This window comes from Cinclus cinclus, chromosome 25, assembly GCF_963662255.1.
Source record: "Cinclus cinclus chromosome 25, bCinCin1.1, whole genome shotgun sequence".
NCBI classification, from domain to species: Eukaryota; Metazoa; Chordata; class Aves; order Passeriformes; family Cinclidae; genus Cinclus; species Cinclus cinclus.
This window is the reverse complement of record NC_085070.1, coordinates 6,155,198-6,179,167: the sequence shown is the minus strand read 5'-3', so window position 1 is coordinate 6,179,167 and position 23,970 is coordinate 6,155,198. Positions and strand designations below refer to the sequence as shown.

At 47.2% G+C, this 23,970-nt stretch overlaps 1 protein-coding gene across 1 annotated transcript in view; it reads right to left on the bottom strand.

Moving 5' to 3' along the window:
* The window catches only part of NCAM1 (neural cell adhesion molecule 1), an 89,072-nt gene that overhangs the window by 42,101 nt on the left and 23,001 nt on the right, over positions 1-23,970 (bottom strand). Inside the window, exons 2-3 of the mRNA XM_062508614.1 lie at positions 1,554-1,628; positions 460-678 (exon numbers count right to left, since the gene is read on the bottom strand). Coding sequence (XP_062364598.1) covers positions 460-678; positions 1,554-1,628 — 294 coding nt within the window. The remainder of the gene's footprint in view (positions 1-459; positions 679-1,553; positions 1,629-23,970) is intronic.

The following is a 23,970-nucleotide window of genomic DNA, read 5'->3' as shown; positions in this document are numbered from 1 at the left end:
GGAGGACAAAGGTCTGAGTGAATGCAGTGCCCACAGTGGCTGAATTACCGCTCAGAACAACCCCCAGTGCAAGACGTGAACTTGGGGCTGCTCAGCCTCCCAGCGGGGAGGGAGAAGCCGCTGGCAGGGCCCTGCTGGAGCAGCTGATGGCTCATCACAAACCCTCTGGGCACGCGGGACCCCTCTCACTGCACACTGCAGGTGTGCGCCCCCCACAGAAACGCCAGAATCTTCCCCTTCCACCCCTTGCTCTGTCGCCTTTCAGAATGGATGCTGGAGATGCCCTGACCATCCAATTCATCCTGATTCCCACTTTCTCCTCCACACCAAGAAATAAGGCTGCACCTTAACACCCCCCTCCCTTCCACCCTCCTCCTTCCCCTAGGAGGGTAACACAGCTTCCTCCCTGATCCTGCCTCATCCACGTGTAAGGAAGCAGCCCGGGAAGCGCTGCCTTACGGAAAATCTTGACGTTGACAGTGGCCTCGGAGTCGCCCTCCTCAGGGCTGCTGACCACACACTTGTAGATGCCAGCGTCGTCGATGTTGGCGTTGTAGATGGTGAGGGTGGAGGAGAAGTCATCGTTGCGCACCACCGAGATGCGCTGCTGGTTCGGGGTCAGCCTCTCCCCGTTGGGGGAGAACCACGAGATGTCCTTGAACTTGGCCTCCCCTGCCACTGTGGGGAGAGAAAACAGCCTGGTGACACAGCCCAGCCCAGCCCTGCATCACTGCTCAGCCCTGCAGCACTGCCCAGCCCTGCATCACTGCCCAACCCAGCCCTGCATCACTGCCCAGCCCTGCATCACTGCCCAACCCAGCCCTGCAGCACTGCCCAGCCCTGCATCACTGCCCAACCCAGCCCTGCATCACTGCCCAGCCCTGCATCACTGCCCAGCCCTGCATCACTGCCCAACCCAGCCCTGCATCACTGCCCAACCCAGCCCTGCATCACTGCCCAGCCCTGCACCACTGCCCAGCCCTGCATCACTGCCCAGCCCTGCACCACTGCCCAACCCAGCCCTGCATCACTGCACAGCCCTGCACCACTGCCCAGCCCTGCATCACTGCCCAGCCCTGCATCACTGCACAGCCCAGCCCTGCATCACTGCCCAGCCCTGCATCACTGCCCAGCCCAGCCCTGCATCACTGCCCAGCCCTGCATCACTGCCCAGCCCTGCACCACTGCCCAACCCAGCCCTGCATCACTGCCCAGCCCTGCATCACTGCCCAGCCCTGCACCACTGCCCAGCCCAGCCCTGCATCACTGCCCAGCCCTGCATCACTGCCCAGCCCTGCACCACTGCCCAACCCAGCCCTGCATCACTGCCCAGCCCAGCCCTGCATCACTGCCCAGCCCTGCATCACTGCTCAGCCCTGCAGCACTGCCCAGCCCTGCAGCACTGCCCAGCCCTGCACCACTGCCCAACCCAGCCCTGCATCACTGCCCAACCCAGCCCTGCATCACTGCCCAGCCCTGCAGCACTGCCCAGCCCTGCAGGATCTGTTTCATTTTTAACTAAGTCGACCCAGGTGCCCTCAGCCACCACATACCTTGACATAAGAAGAATTTGGATTCTCCAACGCTGATCTCCCCCTGGCTTGGAACGATGTCCACTTGGAGAGAGGCTGGGGAGGGAATGAGCACAGTTAGTCAAGGGCTGTGGTCTCCAGCAAAAAAGCTTTGGCACCCTTACAGTGTCCATGGAGCCCTTATTCAGTTTATAGTCCAGGATGACACCTATTTTCTGATCTGAATTGCTGGTTTTAAACACCAGAGGAAGGTTTTAAACACCAGAGGAAGGTTTTAAACACCAGAAAGTTTTAAACACTATAGGAAGGTTTTAACCAAGAGAGGATAGTTTTAAACACCAAAAGAATATTTTGAACACAAGCGGAAGGTTTCAAATACTAGAGGAAGGTTTTCACCAAGAGATGAAGGTTTTAACCACCGGAGGAAGGACAGCACCCCTGCCCTCCCCATTCCCAGTTACCAGCAGCCCCTCCCAGTGCACATCCACACAGCCCCAGTGCCCTTTTCCCCCAGCAACATCCCTGCCTCCCTCTTCACTGCATAAATTATGACCCATTAGGCAGAAAACATAATTGGATTCTGGCTCTCCTCCAGCTATAGCTTAATTCCATGGCAGATCTGTGGCCTAACAAGCCCGGGTCAAGTTGAATTTGAGGACGCCAAAATAGGTTTTCTTTGGAAAACACGCTCTGTGTTTTCATGTAGTGCATGAAAATCCGAAAATCTCTCTCCCAGAGCAGCTAATTTTACCTCCAGACCACAGAGGCATTATTTCAGCTGCCAAGCACACCTGGGGTTGTAAGAAACAAGCACTGCCTCAGAAATGAAAACCTGGCTGCGCGTGCCAATGGCAACATTCCTTCAAGTGCTGGGGAAACACATGGACTGGGGGGTCAGGCACCAAGTCTGGAGCTCCCACAGCTGAAGGAGCACTGCCTGTCCTCGTTAGGAAAGGACAGCAACACCAGCATTTTCTGAGCACGTTCCTTTAGCCAACAAGCACCCCGACTCAGCACTTCTCTCCAGGAGAAGACTGGAAGCAATACTGGGAGCTGGGATAATCCCAGTGCAAGGTTCTTGTACCTTCCTGGTTCTCCTGGCTGCAGTTCAGCAGGCTGTCCTGATAAATGCTGCTATTCCAGCCCAAAACAGTGGGGTGCAGCCCCAAACCCCAAGAACCCAGCCAAGACTCAACTGGAAGCAGATTTTGGGTGTGCAGAGTGCTCCAGTTCTGGCCGTGGTCACACCGAGGGCCGCAGGGATTTCAGGAATGGACACTGAAGTACCCCTGGACCTCCTGAGTCATGGAAAAGCAGCCCAAGGAAAGGCTTCCAGAGCAGCCCTGAGCCTGCTGAGGGTGCTGCTGACACGGCTGGCAGCTAACTGAGAGCTAAGTGAGATCCACCACAAGCCCAGCCCTGCTCTTCTCCCCGCTCTGTAAACGCAGCCCTGGCTCTCTGCTGCACCGGGCAGGGTTGCTGCCTGCTGGGAAGGCAGCGGCGCAGCCTGGGGCTCTTCAGGCCTCTCTTTCCATCCTCAGGTGATTTCTGCTGCAGCCAGAAGGAGAAGAAAGGCTCTGGGGAAAGCACTGAACTCTCCATCACCCCAAATGCAGCATCTGGGCTCTACCTTAAGGCTTTTGTTAGGCCTGTGAGCTGCATAGAACAGGAGGAAATCACACAACTAGGGAGAATCTCCCTGGAAATACAGCCAGAAGGGCCAGGCAGGAGATCTGAGCCCAGGCAGCAACACCCAGCTCTCAGATTTTCCTGGATTTTTTTTTTTTTTTTTTTTCCCCCAAGGGCTCAGCTCCTTCTGTGCACTGAAGTGCTGGGTGGATTTTCAAGAGAATGAAACCTGGAAACCAGCCCTGGGAAGGCAAAACTTGTAGAAAGGAGTGAAAGAAGGACATCCCTGGTCCTGCCTCATTTGGTCAGTGCTCCCTCTGCTCCCCCAGCTCCAAAGCTACCATTAAATCCCATCACTGGTGGAATAAAGAACAGCATTTCTGCAAAGGTTGTGCAGAGGGGCAGCAATTCCTCCACTGAACATCAGCACAGCCCCTTCCCAGAGTGAAGGAGGCACACAGAGTCCCCTCCTGGGACTGCTCCTAACTCCAGAAAAGCGCTTTTCAAACCCAGGAATTGCCATGAGACAGGAGCTGTGACCCCCAGGATAGACAAATACAGTTCACAGCAGCGTGTCCAGCCCAAAACAGGATGCTCAGGTGCCCTGAGGTTGATCCGCAGAACCAATTCCCTCCCTTTTCCATTGGGATTGGGAGCTCCCGGTGCTCACCTATGCACAAACACACCCAGGGGAGTTATTATAAAGACACAAAAAAGAGAAATCCCAACACTTCCCTTCTGCCAGAGATGACAAGGAGCAAAACTCTACCAGGCTCTTTTTCCCCCAGTGTCCTGTGGCTTCTCCTGGTGGTTCTTTGGAGGATTTTAGACAGCCTGGGGGGCTGCCCTAGCCCTGGTTTGCAAACACTTTGTCCTCCAGATGCCTGGAGATGAAATTAGAGACAAAAGAGCCCAGCAGCGCTTGTCCAGCAGCTCCAGCCACAGAAAGTGCAGCTAACTGGTGGAACTGAGCTGCAGGAGAAGGAACATCCCTGGGAATGAGTCACTTCCAGCTCTTCTGTCCTCATTCCACACCGGGAGAGCTCAGCCCCGGCTGCCTGAGCAGGATTTGCTGCCATTGTCACCTGCACAAACAGGTCCCCAGAACAATGGGCTGTGCTGGGATCTCACAACAACCCCCACTCACCCTCAGCCTGTGATCACACTAACAAAGCCAGCACTGCTCAGTTTAATCGCTATTTAATCGTTATTTTTGCTTTGCAGTTCAGGGAAATGGGGACTATTTTTTCCACTCTTCGTTTAATAGACACTGTGAGCCCATTTGTATTCTGCTTCCAACTTCAAGCAATAAAGGCCTTTTTAGCATCACATAATAACTGCATTAAAAGGCCTCTTCATAATCACACAATAACACTTTTTATAGCTCTGCCCTCCCCCATATCTTTTATCTGGTTATAAAGTTCCCCAGCCCCCAAAAAATGCTGAATAATTCCCCATTGATTTAAAAAAAAAGAAGACAGAAAAGAAAACAACGAATTTGCTAATGCAACTTCCTGTTCATCTGTAGTTCAATATAATTAGTTTTGCATCTCAACAAAAGAAATTAACTCAAATTAAGCCGTGATTTTGGTAATAGGCAGGGAGGCTGTGTCCCTGCTGGGCTAAGGCTGAGGTTTAGGCAGGAGGCTGTACCTGGAAAATAAATAAAGTGTCATGGGCAGCACAGAAAAGTGGGGTAATTGTTGGGAACTGCCTCTGTGGCTGCCCAAATTGCAAAGGTGACACATCAGGAACAGGAATCTGAATGCTCACAAAAGGAATGTCTTGAAGCACTAAATGCATTCGATTCCAGGTTTACCATGGGGTTCTGTTCTCTCCGATAAAAAGGAGTTCATCCCCTCCCATCCTTCCCTTCCCTTCCCACAAAACCACTGCTCCTGTCCAGCCCCCAGCCCTTCACCACTGACCCCAAAAGGTCCCAGTTGGAAGCTGGCAAGGAAACAAGGACTGAAATCCATCTGACCTCATGCCAGACTGGGATCCCTGGTGATGTGCCCACACTGCAGCCCCTGGTCACCTCTGAAAGGTTCAACTCCGTTCTAAGGGCTCTCCCTGTGAGCCCAGGGGGAATCTGGATGGGCTTTGCCTCGGAGGGAGTCTCCAGGAGCAGGAGCCCCTGTCAAGGCTACCCAGGGAATGATGCATTACTACAACAAAGCCCAGAGAAAACCCAAAATTAAAAAAATAAAATTAAAAAAAAATTGGGCAAATAAACACAGCACGAATGAATTCAGCCGTGATTGAACCCTTAGCTCCATTCTCACAGGCTGTACCTTTAATCTCCTTCATTTCTAGCAACGATTCACCAATTAAACTCAATTCCAGAAATAAAAACCATCAGGAAAGAAATATCTCGTGGATCTAACAGGCACAGCTCGTGCAGCAAGGGCGGGATTTGTAAAGCCTGTGAGCGGAGCAGATTGTGGTGAAAGCCTCGGGATTTAATACACAACAAAGGCTTAACAAGACAAAGACAAGGCTCCTGTACACGGTCACTTTATTAAAAATACGCTGACTGCTCAGGAGGAGGAGGAGGAGGAGGAGGAGGCAGCAGCTGGGATTGATCCCAGCTGGGCTGCAGATCCAATTCCTCCCCCGTCGCCATGGCAACACTCCCTAAATCTGCCAGGAATCGCAGAGGGCACCGCGGTTCCTGGGCTTCCTTTGGGGAACGGCAGCTCAGCACAGAGCACCCCACACGGGCGAGCCCAGAGCCACCTTCTGGGGAGCAGCTGCCCAGAACCAGCACAGCAGAGCCAGCTCTGGCCCTGGATGTGAGGGATGCTCCTCACCTGCTCCCGAGCAGCCCAGGATGTGCAGCAGGGACACAGGGAGCATCCCTGCCCTGCACCCCCAATCCCAAACCCAATCCCAAACCCACAGGGGAACTGGGGAACGACCCAGCCCAATCCCAGCCTCACAGGGGGGTTTGGGGAAGGACCCAGCCCAATCCTAAACCCAATCCTAAACCCACAGGGAAATTGGGGAAGGACCCAGCCCAATCCCAGACTCACAGAGGGGTTTGGGGAAGGACCAAGCCCAATCCTAAACCCAATCCCAAAACCACAGGGGGTTTGGGGAAGGACCCAGCCCAATCCTAAACCCACAGGGGAATTGGGAAAGGACTCAGCCCAATCCTAAACCAAATCCCAAACCTACAGGGGGGTTTGGGGAAGGACCAAGCCCAATCCTAAACCCACAGGGGGGTTTGGGGAAGGACCCAGCCCAATCCCAAACCCACAGGGGGGTTTGGGGAAGGACCCAGCCCAATCCCAGACTCACAGAGGGGTTTGGGGAAGGATTCAGCTCTGGCACAGTATCCCAAAGCCACATGAGCTCTGGGCAAAGCTCTGGCCCCAGCCACCCTTCTGTGTGCTCTGCCCATTTCAGGGGATGAAAATCCCCATTTCCAGTAGGACCTGGGGGATGCTGGGGGGTGGGAGAAGGGTAATTCACTCACTGCTGTGAAGAAATCAGATGCTGCTCAATGCCAAACCCAACATAATTACTCTATCAAACCCTATTAAATTACTCTATCAAAAATCACAGCCTGGGTAGTGAGAAACCTCTGTCCTGTGGGTCTCACCCAACACACCCTCCAAGGGACAGGGGCGTCAAAAATCCAGTCAAATTCCAGCCAAAATCCACGTGCAGATCCCTGGGGAATATTTCAAAGTGCCAGGGAAAGATGTGCTTGGCCAACCAGCTGAAATCAGGGGCCCAGGCAGCTGTGGCAGCACAAAAACACAGGCAGGGAATTCAGAGAGGCTTCTCCTCTGCTGCATTTCAGTCAGGATTATTCTGCCCCTGAACAAAGTGACATGTCCAAGCTGATGCAGGGAATCTGTGCAGGGAAAAGGGAATAATTCCAATTATGTGCACGTTGCGACCCCCTCCTTTCCATGTTCAAGATCTGCTCACAGCGCTTTTAAATTTTAAATGACCACAAGGCACACCAAAAAGTGATACTGTTAATTCCTTTTCCTACAGAAATTTATGAAGCACAGTAAAACTTCCCAGACATCTCGGTATTTTTACATGGAACACAATTTTATGCTTCTTTTGATGACATTCTTGATAAAAGCTTTTTATTGCTATGGATCATAAAACTAATAGTCCTATTTACCACAGCAAATATTTTCATTCACCTGAGGCAGGGTAAGCCTGGATGCTTTATGGAGCCATTAAATCAGAGTATGGACAATTTTAATTAAAAACCAAGCAAGTTACAATCTTCTGCTGAAAGAGAAATCTGGGTGGGTGACACCGAGATGTGGGAAGAACCTGGAAAAGATGAGCAGAACATCTTTGCTTTGTAAATTTTTTTGTTGAAAACAATTCTTCCCCAGCCTTTTTTAGGTTCTGGTTTAGCTCAGGGCATGTTTTCAGCAATGGTTAAAGCTGAACCAGCTGCAAAGCCTGAAATTCAGTATTTGCACCACAGAAATCATGAACTCCAGTGGAACACTCAACATTCCAGGTCCAGCACATCCATCCTATCCCACACTGCAGAGTAATTTCTCCCTTTGCCCATCACAGCTTCATACTGGAACTCTCAGGAGGAAAATAAACCTTTCTCTTCTATTCCAGATAAAAGGGAGAGAAAACATGGAATGTACTTCTAATCTCTTTTCTCTGCTCCCAAAGAGGCCAAACCACACAGCAGCAATTCTGATATTCTGAACTGCTGCTGTTGAAGCACCGTTCAGTGTAAGTGCACAAAAGTGGTTTTGGCCTCACTGCTCAAGCAGGAGGTGCAAGTTTCTGAGCAGTGACAACAGCACTTGGCTGATGATGGAGAAGCCATCCCCAAGGCACCCAGGCTGTGGTTTTGAGGTGCTCTAAAAGGGAAGGGACTCTTAAAGCTCATCCAGCTCCACCTTCCACCATCCCAGGTTGCTCCAAGCCCTGTCCAGGCTGGACTTGGACACATCCAGGGGCAGCCACAGCTGCTCTGGGCAACCCCACCCTCCCAGGAAAGGGTTTATTCCCAGTATCCCATCCAACCATGCTCTCTGGCAGTGGGAAAACATCAAATATTCCACCTGCATTTCAGAGAGTTACAGCTCTTGTGAATTGTGGCTCACAAAAGTGCTTTTGGAGACACTAGTGTAGATTTTAGTAGTTTAAATTCATATCTGGAGCCATCTTCTGCCAAGTGTAAAGTGTCAGAAATCAATAGTTTATTTAATGTGTCAATTAATCTTTCACAGCTGGTGGGACCTGGGAATTCTGTGGTAGCTGAGTATCACTGGATAGTTTAGACTGAGCTGAAAATCACAGATTTTGCCTGACTCCTCTGTAAGGAACAGGAATTACCAATGCTGCCTCACACTAACATGAAACAGTCTCATTTTTCCTTGCTATGCGAGCTGACAAAGAAATTTCATTAATAAATTAATTGACATTAAAAACACGGGGAGGCTGCTTCACTGAACAAAACCACACGGGGAGAGCAGAAGGCACCAGGAGGGGAAAGAACAAGAGCACGTGTCAGTATTTACCATTTTTATCATTTTTGTAGACGTGCTGATGAACAAAACCACCTCAGCCCATGGCCAAAGCCCTGTCACGGGGCAGAACATGAAGATGTTTCTGGGAATTTGAGGGCTTGCTAAAACCATCAGTGCCTCTGGAAATAGCACTGGGGTTTGTGGGGAACTTTTCAAGTGTGTGTTCATTGCAAGACCTTTTGCAAGCAGCACGCTCAGAGAACCTCCAGAATATCACCAGGATTATTGAGAATCATGAACAGCACCCACTGAATAAAAACTGGAATATGATTACAATGAAAACAGAAGGCAAAAGACTGGGAAGAACAACATGCTAATACACTGCCCTATTTGCTCAGCAAGCCAAAAAGTCCCTTCAGGCAAGAGAGAACTGAGCTTGTTTGCTGCTCACCACTATTTCAACTCCCTGGCTGGCAGAATAAAGCCAAGGTAAAGGCAATAAATCAGAGCCCCTCCTCATTCAGCCACTCCAATGCATGGAACAGGAATAGTTTACACAACCCCAAATTTAGACATCATTTACAGCTCCAGAAGCTCAAAAATAAGCGATGCCAAGGGAGAAACAAAAGAATCTGAACCCAGACAGGGTTTCCAAAGGCCTTAAGCATCAGCTGTGACTGACAGGATAAACACTCCCCAGACTGCCAGAGCCAAGGAAAGGCTTCATCCACTCTCCTCTGGGAAGTCCTGGAAACCCAGGGAGAATTCAGCCCAGCAAACACCAGACATTTAATCACTGCAACTCATAAGTTATGCAAGGCAGACAAAGAACGTTTCAGCTGAGCATTTCTGCCCTAAAATTTAAGAGAAGTGCCAGGAGCTCAGCTCTGAAACCCTCTTGGTCTCTACAAGCAAGACACTCCTTGAAATAACTTACTCCTACTTGCAAGAATTTACTCCAACACTTTCAAGAATTTACTCCACATAAGCACCAGAAGAAAACCTCCAGTGAACTCCAAACATAACTGCATTTTCACACCTCTCCTCATGCAGGAAAATACAGGATAGGGTGAAAATTGAAGAAAAGGGAACCAGAGTACTGCTGCTGGGTGCTTGATGTGATCTCTGAAAAAGCCCCAGGAAAATAAAGAAGGCACTCACAGAGATTCATCTTCTCCACACAGATCCAAACACACAGGGCACAAATGTGGCTCAGGGTTGGTTCCTTTATTCCTTTCAGTGCCATATTCTGATTTCCATCTCCTCAGTGCATTGGTCCCTCTGGGTTTGACTGAAGCCAGAGCAGTGGCCTCAGGCCCCACGTGCCCAGCATGTTTAATTTATTAATTTACCCCATCAAAAGGAACCCTGCAGAAGGAAAATAACGGGTGCAGGCTGGAAATTCAGAGAGCACAGCCTCAGCTCAGCAGTGCCTTGTATTAAACCCAGAGAGGTTTTTAATCTGTGCTAAAACCACTGTGACTCCACCAAAGGGAGTGACCAAAACGTGAGCACAGATCTGTAATCCCAGACACATCAAACCAGCACTTTGCTGCTCTCCCAGCTCTGCATCCCGCTGCATTCCCATTTTCCCTGTCTCCTCCAGAGCTAATCCTCACAGGAGAGAAATATCAGAACAATTCGGTCCAACTGCTGACCAAAAAAAAAAAGCTTCAAACTAGTGGCACTACAATTAAGCAGAAAGAGCTAATAAAATTGAGTGTTAACCATGATTTTCAGAATTAAATTAAAGGTCAAAGGCAGGATCTGTGCAAGTCGGGTTCCATGAAGAATCTCAACCCCCAGCCCCTCGTATGGATGCACAAATGGCCAGCACTGAGCACTGACACTGGTGTCTGGAGACCCTGATTTTTAAAGGGGCTCCCCTTCTGTTGAGATGTGCTCCCTGAACAGGCACTGTCACTGGGGATTGCCCAGCCTGCAACCTCAGCTAAACCCTCCAGGGTCTTAGAATCATGAAGAATCATGAAGAGCATCTGCTGAATAAAAACTGAAATATTATTCAGGGGAGGGGCTGCTTTCTTTGCAGTGTTGAGTGTTCTTTGCAGGGATGAGCCAGGGGCTCCAGCCACGGGCAGGAGCAGCTTTGGAAACAGAAGCAGGCAAGGTTAATCCCTGGGATAATGAATATCCAGGGACAGGCTGCACCTGACCCCTATTTGCTAATGGCTGGGAGTGCTCCACCTGCCCTGAGCGTTCCTGTCTCCTACAGCTGCCTCGGGCACGTGCATTTCCTGAATTCTGCACATGGATTTCCTGAGTTCTGGCAACAGCAGCACCCCCAGGCACAGGTGGGGCTGTTGGGGTGTCCTGCAGTTGGACTTGGTGGTCTGAGTCCTTTCCAGCTCAGGATATTCTGGGATGAATTTTGCTAAGGGTTCCAAGTGCCAAAATCTCGAGATGACTTTGATGAGTTAACAACAGGGCTCTCGGGTTCACCACCTTTTCCTGGTGCTTACAGTGTTTTAATTTGAATTAAAAGTGCAAGAACTACTCACTGAAAGGGAACAGGAAGGGAAGGAGATGCTCAGTGATCTGTGAGGGCAAAGACCTTTAAAGCACCTGAGGATTCCTGCTGAATTCCTCCCCTCCCACACTCCCTGCTCCTCTCCAGGGTGTGCAATGACAGCACAAGAACAGCAGAGCTGCTCTGGAATACAGAAATACACAGCAGAGAAATACAGAATCTCAGAATACAGAAAGACAGAATACAGACATGAATCTCAGAATACAGAAATACAGAATCTCAGAATACAGAAAGACAGAATACAGACATGAATCTCAGAATACAGAAATACAGAATCTCAGAATACAGAAAGACAGAATCTCAGAATACAGAAAGACAGAATACAGACATGAATCTCAGAATACAGAAATACAGAATCTCAGAATACAGAAAGACAGAATCTCAGAATACAGAAAGACAGAATACAGACATGAATCTCAGAATATAGAAATACAGAATCTCAGAATACAGAAAGACAGAATACAGACATGAATCTCAGAATACAGAAATACAGAATCTCAGAATACAGAAAGACAGAATCTCAGAATACAGAAAGACAGAATACAGACATGAATCTCAGAATATAGAAATACAGAATCTCAGAATACAGAAAGACAGAATACAGACATGAATCTCAGAATACAGAAATACAGAATCTCAGAATACAGAAAGACAGAATCTCAGAATACAGAAAGACAGAATACAGACATGAATCTCAGAATATAGAAATACAGAATCTCAGAATACAGAAAGACAGAATACAGACATGAATCTCAGAATACAGAAATATAGAATCTCAGAATACAGAAAGACAGAATCTCAGAATACAGAAAGACAGAATACAGACATGAATCTCAGAATACAGAAAGACAGAATCTCAGAATACAGAAAGACAGAATACAGACATGAATCTCAGAATACAGAAATATAGAATCTCAGAATACAGAAAGACAGAATCTCAGAATACAGAAAGACAGAATACAGACATGAATCTCAGAATACAGAAAGACAGAATCTCAGAATACAGAAAGACAGAATACAGACATGAATCTCAGAATACAGAAATACACAATCTCAAAATACAGAAAACAGCCAGAAAAGGCAGCAGGAGTGAGAGAAATGTCCTGTGAGAGCAGCAGCAGAATGAGAACCACCCCAGGATGACAAACCCAAAGCGATCGATGCGCTCAAAGGACAAACCCAAGTGTCACCACATGGCCACAACTCCTGCAGCACTAAAAACCCTCCTGGAACCACCACCATTAATTGCTCTTTACTCTAAAACATCCCCTGGGAGCAGTGAGATGCACAACTGCATGTCCCAGATACAATATCCTGCCTTTTTATTTTTTTTTTTTTATCCTGCTTTCACCTCCATCACCAAGACACAATATTTGTTTGGTTTTTTTTTTTCCCAGCCCCAAATCCCAGCTCTGCATTTCCCAACCTCACCCACACACAAGGCTATGCAAAGAACCAGGAACAGGAGGAAAAATTAACACACAGCAAACGCTCCCCATCATTTCAGGCCAAAAAAAAAAGAGGAATTTGATCAGTAAAAAAACTTGATTTGGGACAATGCAACAAATGTGGGGACAGGCAGCATGAAAGCAGCCATGGTAGAAGGTTCTGGATGGGGCAAAACTGCAACACCTTCTTCCCAAAAATTCCCATTAAATAGCAAATAATAAATTGTGTTCCTCAGTATCTACAGTCCATTGGTTATTTGGTTACTTCCTTTTCTCACCATCTCCCAAAAATCACGGTTCAGGGTGTCCCTTTTCACTTGGCTATAAAAACCCTGCCCTATCAACACAGATCAGGAAAAAAACCCCACACAAATCAAAACCTACTGAGTTTATTTGACTGAATGAACAGTAAAAGGTAAATGCAGGTTTTTCTTGGTTTATAATTAAAAAATATATATATATATGTACTGGTGGAAACTGGGGCAAATAAGGCCAGAAAGGACAAAGAACAGATCCAGGCTACAGCAGAAAATTTGACAGGATGAGCAATGTCCCTGACATTCTTTAGTGGCAATAAAAGTGGAGAACTGAACACTCCTTATAGAAAAATAAAAAGGAAAACATGTCTTCAGACCTCCTCCCTTCATCCCTTGCCCACCCAGCACATGAAATAATCCTTTGTAATGTCCATGAAAACTGGGATTCCTGCCAGTTTCCTGAATTACACATGGCTGGGGTTGTTTTTTTCCTCCTAAACCATATATTTTAAGGTCAGAAAGCACCACTCTGCTTATCAAAGGATCCAGAAAGGAATAAAGGCAAAACCTGCTAGGAACGGTTTAGTTCAGCCCAAATATTCTTGGTGGATAATCCGGATTCTGACAGATCAGGACAGCCAAGAAATTGCCTTTATTTCAGTGAAACTAAACCAAATTTCCTTGTGCTTACAAGTCAGGCACTCAGAACAAGGGATTCCAACCCTGCCCTCTTTCACTCAAATTAAGTTCTCCAAAAATCCAGGCACAAACTCGTGCCACACACGGAGCCAGGAATTACCAGTGCCCTCAAGGACAGGCGTATTTGCCACTCTAACTCAGAAAGGGCTTGGACACAGTCAGACAACACAAGGTTAATGGCCACGGAAGGGCAAAAGGGACTTGGTGTTCCCATTTTCCAGGATGATTTCTGAGGTAGAAAGAACTGACATCAGAGCTAGTTCAGCAAGTGGAAAAGAAATATTAATTTCCTGCCACTGCAAGCAACAGGTTTGAGATGCTCACTTCCATCAGAATGCCTGGAAGACATCAAGGTCCACAAACTTTCAGCTCAACCATCTCCCATCCATACGAGCTGCTTCCACTCAAAATACCGAGTGAAAAATGCATTTTGTGTCAGAAAACCTGAAAGACTGACAATTCTTTCCAGCCCTCCAGTCTGTGACTTCCACAGGAAATCAAGGCAAAGCACAACTCTAACTTCTTCCTAAAAATATCTCACGATATTAAACTGCACCCCGTCATTTCTGAGAGGTGAAAACAGTGAAAGCAAAGCTGCCCTGCCATGTGCTTGGGTATCTCAGGGTAAATCAGAATTTCACCTGCAGAAGCAGGACAGAGCCTGGGCTGGGAGGGGATTTTGGGGTGCCTGTGCAGGACCAGGACCTGCACTTGGCTGATGCTGGTGGCTCCAGCTCAGGATATTCTGAAATTCTGGGGAGATGCAGAAAGGGAGGAGTGGAAGGAGGCAGCACCCAGCACTTCCCCGAAATTTCTCTCCCTACATTTTTCTCAGGAACAGATGGGGCCCCTGCCCAGCTCTGCCACTGCTATTTCTGCATCTCTGGGACAGATTCCTCCTGCCACTAACAACTGCTTGCTGCTCTGGAATGAAGACCACAGTGGGGCTGGGAAGCTCTCTCCCAGCGTGGTGGGGTTTATTTTGGTATTCCTGGATCCCACAATGAAATCCCATGAACGTGGCCCCTCCCCAGGAGAAAAAAGCAGCTCGGGCAGGCTGCAAGAAGCACGAACACAATGCAGACCAGAGAGGTAAAATAATCAACATTCCTTATCCCAGAGTCCCTGGATGGGAAAGAAACTCTTGTCCACTCATCCCGAACTGCTTCTGCTCTGCTTGGGTCAGTCCTAAACGAAAACCCAACCCAGGAGTTTCCAAAGCAGGAGGCAGAGCAGGCACCAACAGCAAATCCTCTCTGAATAATGGCCTCAGCTTGGGCACGGTGACCCCAAAAATGCCACAGCACACTGCTGTGCAACGCTGGAAACGGATCAACATTTGCAGCAGCAGGGGGAAAAGGGGAGAAACCCAAGCCAAGGCAGCCCAGCTGGAATTCAGCAGCACCTTCCTCGCTGGACGTGCCTGTTCACTCTTTGCTGGGATCAGGAATGCAGCAGAGACCCTTGCTCTGCTCTCCAGACCCCACTCAGAGAGTCTCAGCATTTCTCTGTACCACCCCACAACCCACCAAAACGCCTTCTAACTTCCTGACAGCAAAATCACCCCAAACAAGTACGACTTGGGCACTAACTCATCATTACCAAGGGCTGGGTTTGGCTTTGAACACTTTTCTTTCCTGTGCCCACAGAGCGAGCATTCAAAAAAAAAAAAAAAAAAAAAAAAAAAAAAAGCATCCTTGGAAGTGTCCAAGGCCAGGCTGGAGAGGGTTTGGAGCACCCTGGAATGGGGAAAGGTGTCCCTGCCCATGGCAGGGGTGGCACTGGGTGGGCTTTAGGGTCCCTTCCCAAACCATTCATCGGTTCCACGATTTCCACCCCAGATTCACAGGCCCTCAAAAGGAATGTACAAATGGGAAGGGAAATCCCTTCCCCAGCCCTTTTACGTTGTTTTCCACTTCTCACTCAGCATCAGGATCTCCAGCCTTGCTGCAGGTGCCACTCACTGAGAGATCCCCAAGAGCGAAGGCCCTGCCCTGGGGACAGATCCGTTTTTCCCCTTTAGGTTCCATGCAGAATCTCCACCCCCAGACTCATTTTTTTTTTGGATGGAAAAGTGGACCTGAACACCTCATGTGTGCAGATTTTTGGTGCCTGCTCTGCACCCTCTGACCCCAGCACCCTTTTATATTGAGATGTGCTCCCTAATTCCCAGATAAAGAACGGAGCTGGATCCCAGGAACAACCTCTGCTGGATATACATACACATAAATCATATATAATGTATGGATTCCATAGACATAAACCACCAAGCCAAACCCCTGGAGCCTGCTCATGCTGCTCCAAGACTATTTCAGGTGGACAACAAAGCCTTGCTGCAGCCTCTGGAAATGACCTGCATTTCCAGGAAATCAGGATATGGGAAAAAAAGAAAAAAAAAAAAAAGAAGAAGAAAAAAATCAGGAATACGGAGCAGGAGATGCAGTTATGTTCTGAGAATTTACAGATCTGTGCTGCTTCATTTTCACTCCACATCTCCCCATTATGACTTACAACTGCCCCAAATTCAAAGTGGTTACTGAAGTCCAGTCTTCTTTTGAGATTATCCAGCAAATCATCAACCTTTTCAATATTCCCACTTTTAGAATCTTTGCTCTTTCAGGAGAAGAATGTTTGCTCTTTCATCTCTAAGGAGAAAAGGTAGTGCAGGGAAATCTGCCAGGCTCAAAAAAAACTCCACGTAACAACCCCGAGCGGCAGCAAAGCAGAGAGCAGGAATGAGTGAAGGGAATTCCCGAAAAAAAAAAAAAAAGGAGGCAAAACCAGAAAATTTCAATGAAAAACCCTCAAAGAATCTTCTGTGCCACCCCGTACTGATGACAGAGCAGCAAATGATTTATCCAATGTGCTCCCACAACAAAGGCAATCAAACAGCTCAATTCCAGCCGGGATTAAAGCAGGGGCTCAGGTACGGGAATCCTCTGCCCCGGTAAAAGGAGGGAGCGCTCTCATTGGGATGTTAATGAATGCAGCATCATTAACACCAAATGGCTGCGGAGTTAAACACACAATCTTTGAACCCAGCCGAGCGAGTTAATGGTTGCATCAAACAACGAGGTCAACCCTTCCACTGGCCCAGTTATTAAAATGGGAATTCTTGTTGTTATAGGGCGCCATTAAAAGGAATTTACCGGCGCTTTTATGTTTTACATCCACTCGTGCAGTGCTACAGTTATTCCGAGTATTTGGCACGCCGGGTTTCGAGCCACAAAGGGCGTTTTGTTTGTGCTGGAGTGAAGGACAAGACACACAAGGACAGATAAAAATAAGAGGAAGGAAAGGAGACGGGAGATGACAGAGCACCGCAACCGCAGCGCCACATCCAAGGGAGCACCGCGCTGAAAATCCGACTGCAAAAACTTGTTAAAACAAAAGGCGAGGGCCACAGACCGCAGTGAGCAGGAGAATTTCAGCGCCAAGGGTAATTCCAGCGCTGCTGGTGCTGCACGCCAAGCACAACAAACAGCAGCGAGCCACAGACATTTCCAGCAGCCCCCGGTGCTGCCTCTGTCCCGATCCACACCACCCTTCACACTGAGAGTTCCCGAAAAACAAACCTGCGTTTTCATCCTGCATTTCACAGCCAGTCAGGCTAAAGGCAGGATAAAATATCAGCAAAGCAACGCCAGGCCCCGGGCTGGGAGCTGCGTCCAACATACACCAAATCCTCATTAAAGGAAAAGAATCGATTCCTTTTTCCCAATTCCAGTTTGACCATTGTCTTAATCAATTCCTTTTTCCCCATCCCAGTTTGAGCATTGTCTTAATCAATTCCTTTTTCCCCATTCCAGTTTGACCACTGTCTTAATCAATTCCTTTTTCCCCATCCCAGTTTGAGCATTTTCTTAATCAATTCCTTTTCCCCCATTCCAGTTTGACCAGTCTCAATCAATTCCTTTTTCCCAATTCCAGTTTGACCATTGTCTTAATCAATTCCTTTTTCCCCATCCCAGTTTGAGCATTTTCTTTTTTTTTTTTTTTCTCCAGGCAGCATTTTTCTTCTTGTGCAAGTGCTTGTCCTGAGCTGAATTTATATTTCCTGCAATAAAACAGTTCCCGGGAGAGGTGGAATTCCTCAAAGCCAGACTTGATCAGCGCAGACAGTTACCAATTAACCAAGGTTTTAATGGAATCCCTATCCCATTCTCACTGGGGACTGCTAGCAGCCCAACCTTCCTCCTCCACCACCTGCTAGGGAAAAAGCAGATCCCATGGAAGAGGAAAAAACAACAACAACAACAACAAAAACAAACAAACAAACAAACAAAAAAAAACCAACAAAACAAAACAAAAATAAAATAAAAACAAGGGGAAAAAAGAAAAAAGGAAACTCCAAAGCCCACCAGGCAACCCTGACAGCCTCACCCTCCTTACAACAACACAGAATATTTTGAGTGAGAAACACTCCTGGGCTTTCCACAGAAAACAGTTTTGGGGAGAAATGCTGTGAGAGGAGGAGGAGGAGGCGGCAGCAGGGGTGGAAGAAACCCCAGATTGTGACACCCTACAAAACTCCTGCCAAATCCACCTAGGAAATCAGATTTTTCTGCAAGAAGCCCAGAGGGATTCAATGTGTGCTTTAGTTAACAAGTCTTAGAGATTGGGCTAAATCTTGTGCTGTGTTTGGTGCTTTTTGGGCACCATCTGCATTGCAGGGTTTCTTCTGTGGTTTACCAGTGTCCTTACAAAAAACCACGGGGTTTTGTAGGGTTGTTTTCAGTCAAAGGAGAGAAAATTGCACGGCCCTCTTGATTTAAACAACATTCTCTATGAAACACCCTGAAAATATTGCATATTTTAGAAAAAAAATTCTGGATGCAAAGAGAAAAAAATCTGAATGTGTTCTTCCTAACTTCCACCAGGATCTGTCCAAAATTACTGCAAAGAGCCAGGGACAGCAAAAAAATTTGGGTGCATCCCAAAAATACTCCTGGGGGTGGATGGAGTGGGGGAAATGAGCTGCAGGTCCCTTGTCTGGGTGGATAAAAATCCAAAGCAGCTCTGAAAATCTCTGCCATGGGAACAGGAATGGTTTAGGGAATGGAGCTGGGACAAACAGCCTGAATTTGGGGATGAAAAATTATTATTTCCTAAGAATGCTGAGCAGCAAGCTGGGACAGTGTTCCCACTCCATGCCCTCCTAAGGAAACCTAAAATAAATCTATGCACTGGTTAATTAAAATAAATAAATCTGTGCCCTTTCTTCACTGGATGAAAAGCCAGGGGGGGAAAAAAAAATAAACTTCAAGAGGCAAAACAAAGACACCCGGCCCAGGGAGCCCAGCACAGGCACTGGGAGCTGTGTGACACCAGCCCAGCCCTTACTGGGGAGCACCAAAAAAAAAAAAAAAAAAAAAAAAAAAAAGAAAAAAAAAAAAAAGAGGGGGAGGAAAAATAAAAGGAAAAAAAAAACCAGGCTGGCTGTAAATGAGAGCACTCAGGTCACTGCAGTAAATCACAGCCCTTAATTTCATGTGAAAGGAGGGAATGTTAGACGACCACAGCACCCTCAAAGAGCTCTTTGTTAGGAGGGAGCCTTGTGCATAAATACATTTCAGAAGCCTCCAGAAAGGAGGCTTAGAAAGGAAAATGCCTCTGGATTTTTTGGCCTTATTTTATCACCTTTCAGAGGATAAAGAAGCTGAAAATCAAGAAGAGCTACAAGTGACAATTAACCTATTAGCACACACCAGGATCCATCTCGTTTTTTGCACCATTTCAGCAGCAAAGAGCTCCTCCAAAGGGCTCTGCTGCACCTTGGGAGCCACAAGAACTCAGGAGGAGCAGGGGAAAAAAAGCAGGAATCAGGAGTTACCCATCCTTCATGGCTCCTGCAGATGCCACCATCACCAGCGATGTGGATCAACAGCTAAAATTCACCTTCCCACCTGATAAATGGGAATTAAAGGCTCCGTCCTGCACTTCTGGAGCATCTTCTCCTGCTGGTTATTGTCTCCTCTCACCCCCAGAGATTTCAGAGTGGATTTTACAGCACTGCAGGTCCTGCCTTGGTAAAGCTACCGTGGAAATTCCCATGGGAGTGTCAGTGGTGAACTGGGCAATGCCACCCAAAATCCTCACCAGTGACTCCTGCAGCTCCTGGTATCTGATCCCCAGCTCCCCATCACCTCCCTGCAAGGTCAGGGGTGAGCAGGAGCTGATCCAAGCTGGAACTTCCCAGCCCTGCTCTCCAAGGAACCACTGAAACAGCCTTCAAAAAAAATCTTTTGGAGTACAACAGAGCCAGGGGTTTTAGCAGGGAGCTGTAAGAAACTATTTCAGACCCCACAACCAAATGAGACAACAGGAATAAGTGGAGAGAGCATTAAAATAAAACTGTTATTAATTTATTATTTTATTTTTAATTACTTTACAGCCAATTAATGGATGAATTGGAGGGGGAAGCAATCTCCTGCAGAAGGAGGATGTGTCAATAATTCTGCCCAAACCAGCAATGTTGGACGATTCCAAAGTGGATTCACATCTGAAATTCCATCTTTTTTTCCCTAAAAACACGTGGGGGAAAATATTTCTCAGCAGGAATTAACTCCCCTGTTCCCTGACACAGCAGGTCGAGACCATAATTAAAGATCTGGGGGCAGGATGCAGCACTTTTCCCACACTGAGCCCCAGATTGATCCCAGCCTCCCTGGAGCATCCTGGGCTGTGACTGGCCATGGAATCAGCTGGGAATAAAGCCAGGATTCCATGGACTCTGTGCTCCTTCCCAGTTTCTCTTCCATGGACTCTGTGCTCCTTCCCAGTTTCTATTCCATGGACTCTGCTGCTTCCCAGTTTCCATTCCATGGACTCTGTGCTCCTTCCCAGTTTCTATTCCATGGACTCTGTGCTCCTTCCCAGTTTCTATTCCATGGACTCTGTGCTCCTTCCCAGTTTCTCTTCCATGGACTCTGTGCTCCTTCCCAGTTTCTATTCCATGGACTCTGTGCTCCTTCCCAGTTTCTCTTCCATGGACTCTGTGCTCCTTCCCAGTTTCTATTCCATGGACTCTGTGCTCCTTCCCACTCTGCAAATGTGTGGAACCCATCACGGATCAACCCCTCCCCAAATCCAGTGCCACCAGTCCTGGGTCTGTGGGATATGTGGGAATAAACACACTAAACCCTTGGAAAAGGCAAGGAACAAACCCAAGCACTGCCTTACTAAGCTTAGCTAAACTCAGTGGACAAACCATGACACAAATTGGAGCCTCCAAACTAATAAACACCTGCCCCCAGTCCATAAAAACCAGGCAGAAATCTCCATGTAAACAGCAGGCAGCTCCTGCAAACAAGAACTGGCACCAGTCCAGAGCCCAAACTGGGCTTTCTTTACGGAGCAAAATTTGGAACTCGGCTGAGGGGAGGCCTGGAACAAGTTTGTTACCACGCAATTAAAAGCACTGCTTTTTTAAATTTTAATTTCTTGTGCTGCAAATGCAAAAGTGCTGTTCCTTGCAGGATGGATGGACAGGAGCAGGGAGCAGGAATGAGCAGCAGGAGGCAACACAAGTCCATAGGGAATGGATTATACATGGCTTAAATGGCCTAATCCACTTTGTTTTCAACAGGTCCCACATAAACAAGGCTCCAATGCATGTTAAATAAAAGCCCCATGAAATTTTAATGAAAAGCAATATGCAGTTACAGAAACTAATCTGCTAAATGGAATCATTTCATAAGTGGCAAATTCTGCGAGGCAAGAGGAGTTGTGAAATAACCTCATCTAATTCCCAATATCTGAGAGCAGCGTGAAGATTGGGTTTAGGGGAAAGCAGCGTGGAACAGGAGGTTCTTCTAGCCTGAATTACTGAATTATGAACCTGTTGTGAACTCTGCCCCTGACATTCTGCTTCACCTTAAAACACTGCCCGTCCTCGTACTCCTCCTGTGATGCTTCAGCCTGACTTGTTGTTTTAATATTTCCTTTAGGCCGGTGACAATCCAGCAGGGCACTGGAGATTCCTGTCACCCAAACCAGTGCAGTGATGGGAAGAACAGGAGCCACAGCCCAGTGCCAGGAGCAATCCTGTCCCTCAGCTCCAGCACATCCCCGTGCTGTGACTGGGGAGATGAACACACACAAACAAAACCTCCCTGCACTTCTGACAGCTCAGCAAAGGAAAAACAGATTTCCCTGTATCACACCCACCAGGCATTTCTAAATCCCCCTTTTTTTAAGGCCTGGGGGCCAGCACTATTGAAACCAAACAGATGCAAGAATAGATTTTGCCATGAGGTAAAACATGATCAGGAAAAAAACCCTCAGTTTTTTTTCCTAGGGCTCAGCTACTTCCTAAGGCTGGATCCAGTCTCGGTGCAGAGCAGCAGCACACAAACAGCATTTGTTGTCTGCAGAGCTTCCTTCCACACACATTTATTTCATTGCTCACCCTTTGGAAAGGAATTAAAAACCAACCACAGTGCTTTTCCAGGCAGCTGGGCTGATAAAGGGATGTGAGAATATGGGAATGGTGGAAAACCATTATTATGGTTATGGCTATTCTAATGTTTATTAGACCATTATTATTATTATTATTATTATTATTATTATTATTATTATTATTATTATTAATAAAACCAGATTATCAGGGACCTGTGGCACAGGTAAGCCCAGCTGGCAGCTCAGCCCCAGCAGCCTCATTATTAGTTTGGAGGCTCCAATTTGTGTCATGGTTTGTCCACTGAGTTTAGCTAAGCTTAGTAAGGCAGTGCTTGGGTTTGTTCCTTGCCTTTTCCAAGGGTTTAGTGTGTTTATTCCCACATATCCCACAGACCCAGGACTGGTGGCACTGGATTTGGGGAGGGGTTGATCCGTGATGGGTTCCACACATTTGCAGAGTGGGAAGGAGCACAGAGTCCATGGAATAGAAACTGGGAAGGAGCACAGAGTCCATGGAATGGAAACTGGGAAGGAGCACAGAGTCCATGGAATAGAAACTGGGAAGCAGCAGAGTCCATGGAAGAGTAACTGGGAAGCAGCAGAGTCCATGGAAGAGAAACTGGGAAGCAGCACAGAGTCCATGGAATAGAAACTGGGAAGCAGCAGAGTCCATGGAAGAGTAACTGGGAAGGAGCACAGAGTCCATGGAATCCTGGCTTTATTCCCAGCTGATTCCATGGCCAGTCACAGCCCAGGATGCTCCAGGGAGGCTGGGATCAATCTGGGGCTCAGTGTGGGAAAAGTGCTGCATCCTTCCCCCAGATCTTTAATTATGGTCTCGACCTCCTGTGTGTTTTCACAGAATGGATCCAGCCCTCACCTCCTTGGAATTGCCCATTTTTCCTGGGTATGATGAGCATTATGCAGTACAAAACACACACAAAGTTCAGACTCTACTTGGCTTTCCCTAATTACCTCATGCAAATCAACCAGTTATGAAAATACCTAATTTTTTATTTTATTTTAAAATACATATTTATAAAAATATAAAAATAAAAATCAAATTCAGACGCTGTTTTTTGAAAATGATCACTTGTTCTAAAAAATACCACGAGTCTTTCCCTGGAAGAAAGGAGAGGTTTGCTTCATAGTCAGAGAGATTTTGGTGTTAATCTGAAATCTGTCTTCACAAGGAAGGTGAAGACATGTTCTCCTCTGCCTCAATACCCGCCCCAAAACTGAAATGCCACCCACAAAACCCATTCACATATGCAGCCAGCCAAGCAGAAATATTACAGGGACGAGAGAGAGAGAGAGAGATGAGGGAAAAAAAAAATAGATAAATTAGATTAAGCTTTTGTTCACTCTGTCATATCAGATTCTCTCAAAGCAACTTGAAAAATGAATGTGTCAGGAAATTGGGGCTGCTTATCAACTCTGCAAACTGCAACACCAAAGCAACCAGACAAACTGTGTATTTCCCCCCTCTAATGTGCAAGATAATTGCCATAAATCATATGTTTCATTCCTTAATTATTTTGAAAAGGGAACAGATGATAAAGGATGAAACACCAGGAAAAAACGAGCTGCAATAAAAATGAAGAGGGAAGAGGAAACGCTGTGCAGAAGAGATCCTACAGGGGCACTGCTGGTGGAATTGGATTCCCTGCTCATTGATTAAAATCTGTGCACCCTCCCCAAGCTCACGTGTCCTACCACAGACATTTTCTATCTGGGTGTGGAGCTGGTAAAACCTAAAGTAGCTTTGGGTTGTTTTTAGGCCAGGTTTTATCATTCTTTCCCTTCAAAAGTAAATAATATATAGCTGGGTTTGTTTTCCAATGAGTCCCATTCAAGAACTCATTTCGAAATGCAAATTTCTCACAGAGAAATGTCACAGTCAAGGATCCAACACAGCCACTGACTCACAAAATACAATTTTTTTTGCAACATCAAAGCACTGAATATACATTCTGTTATTTA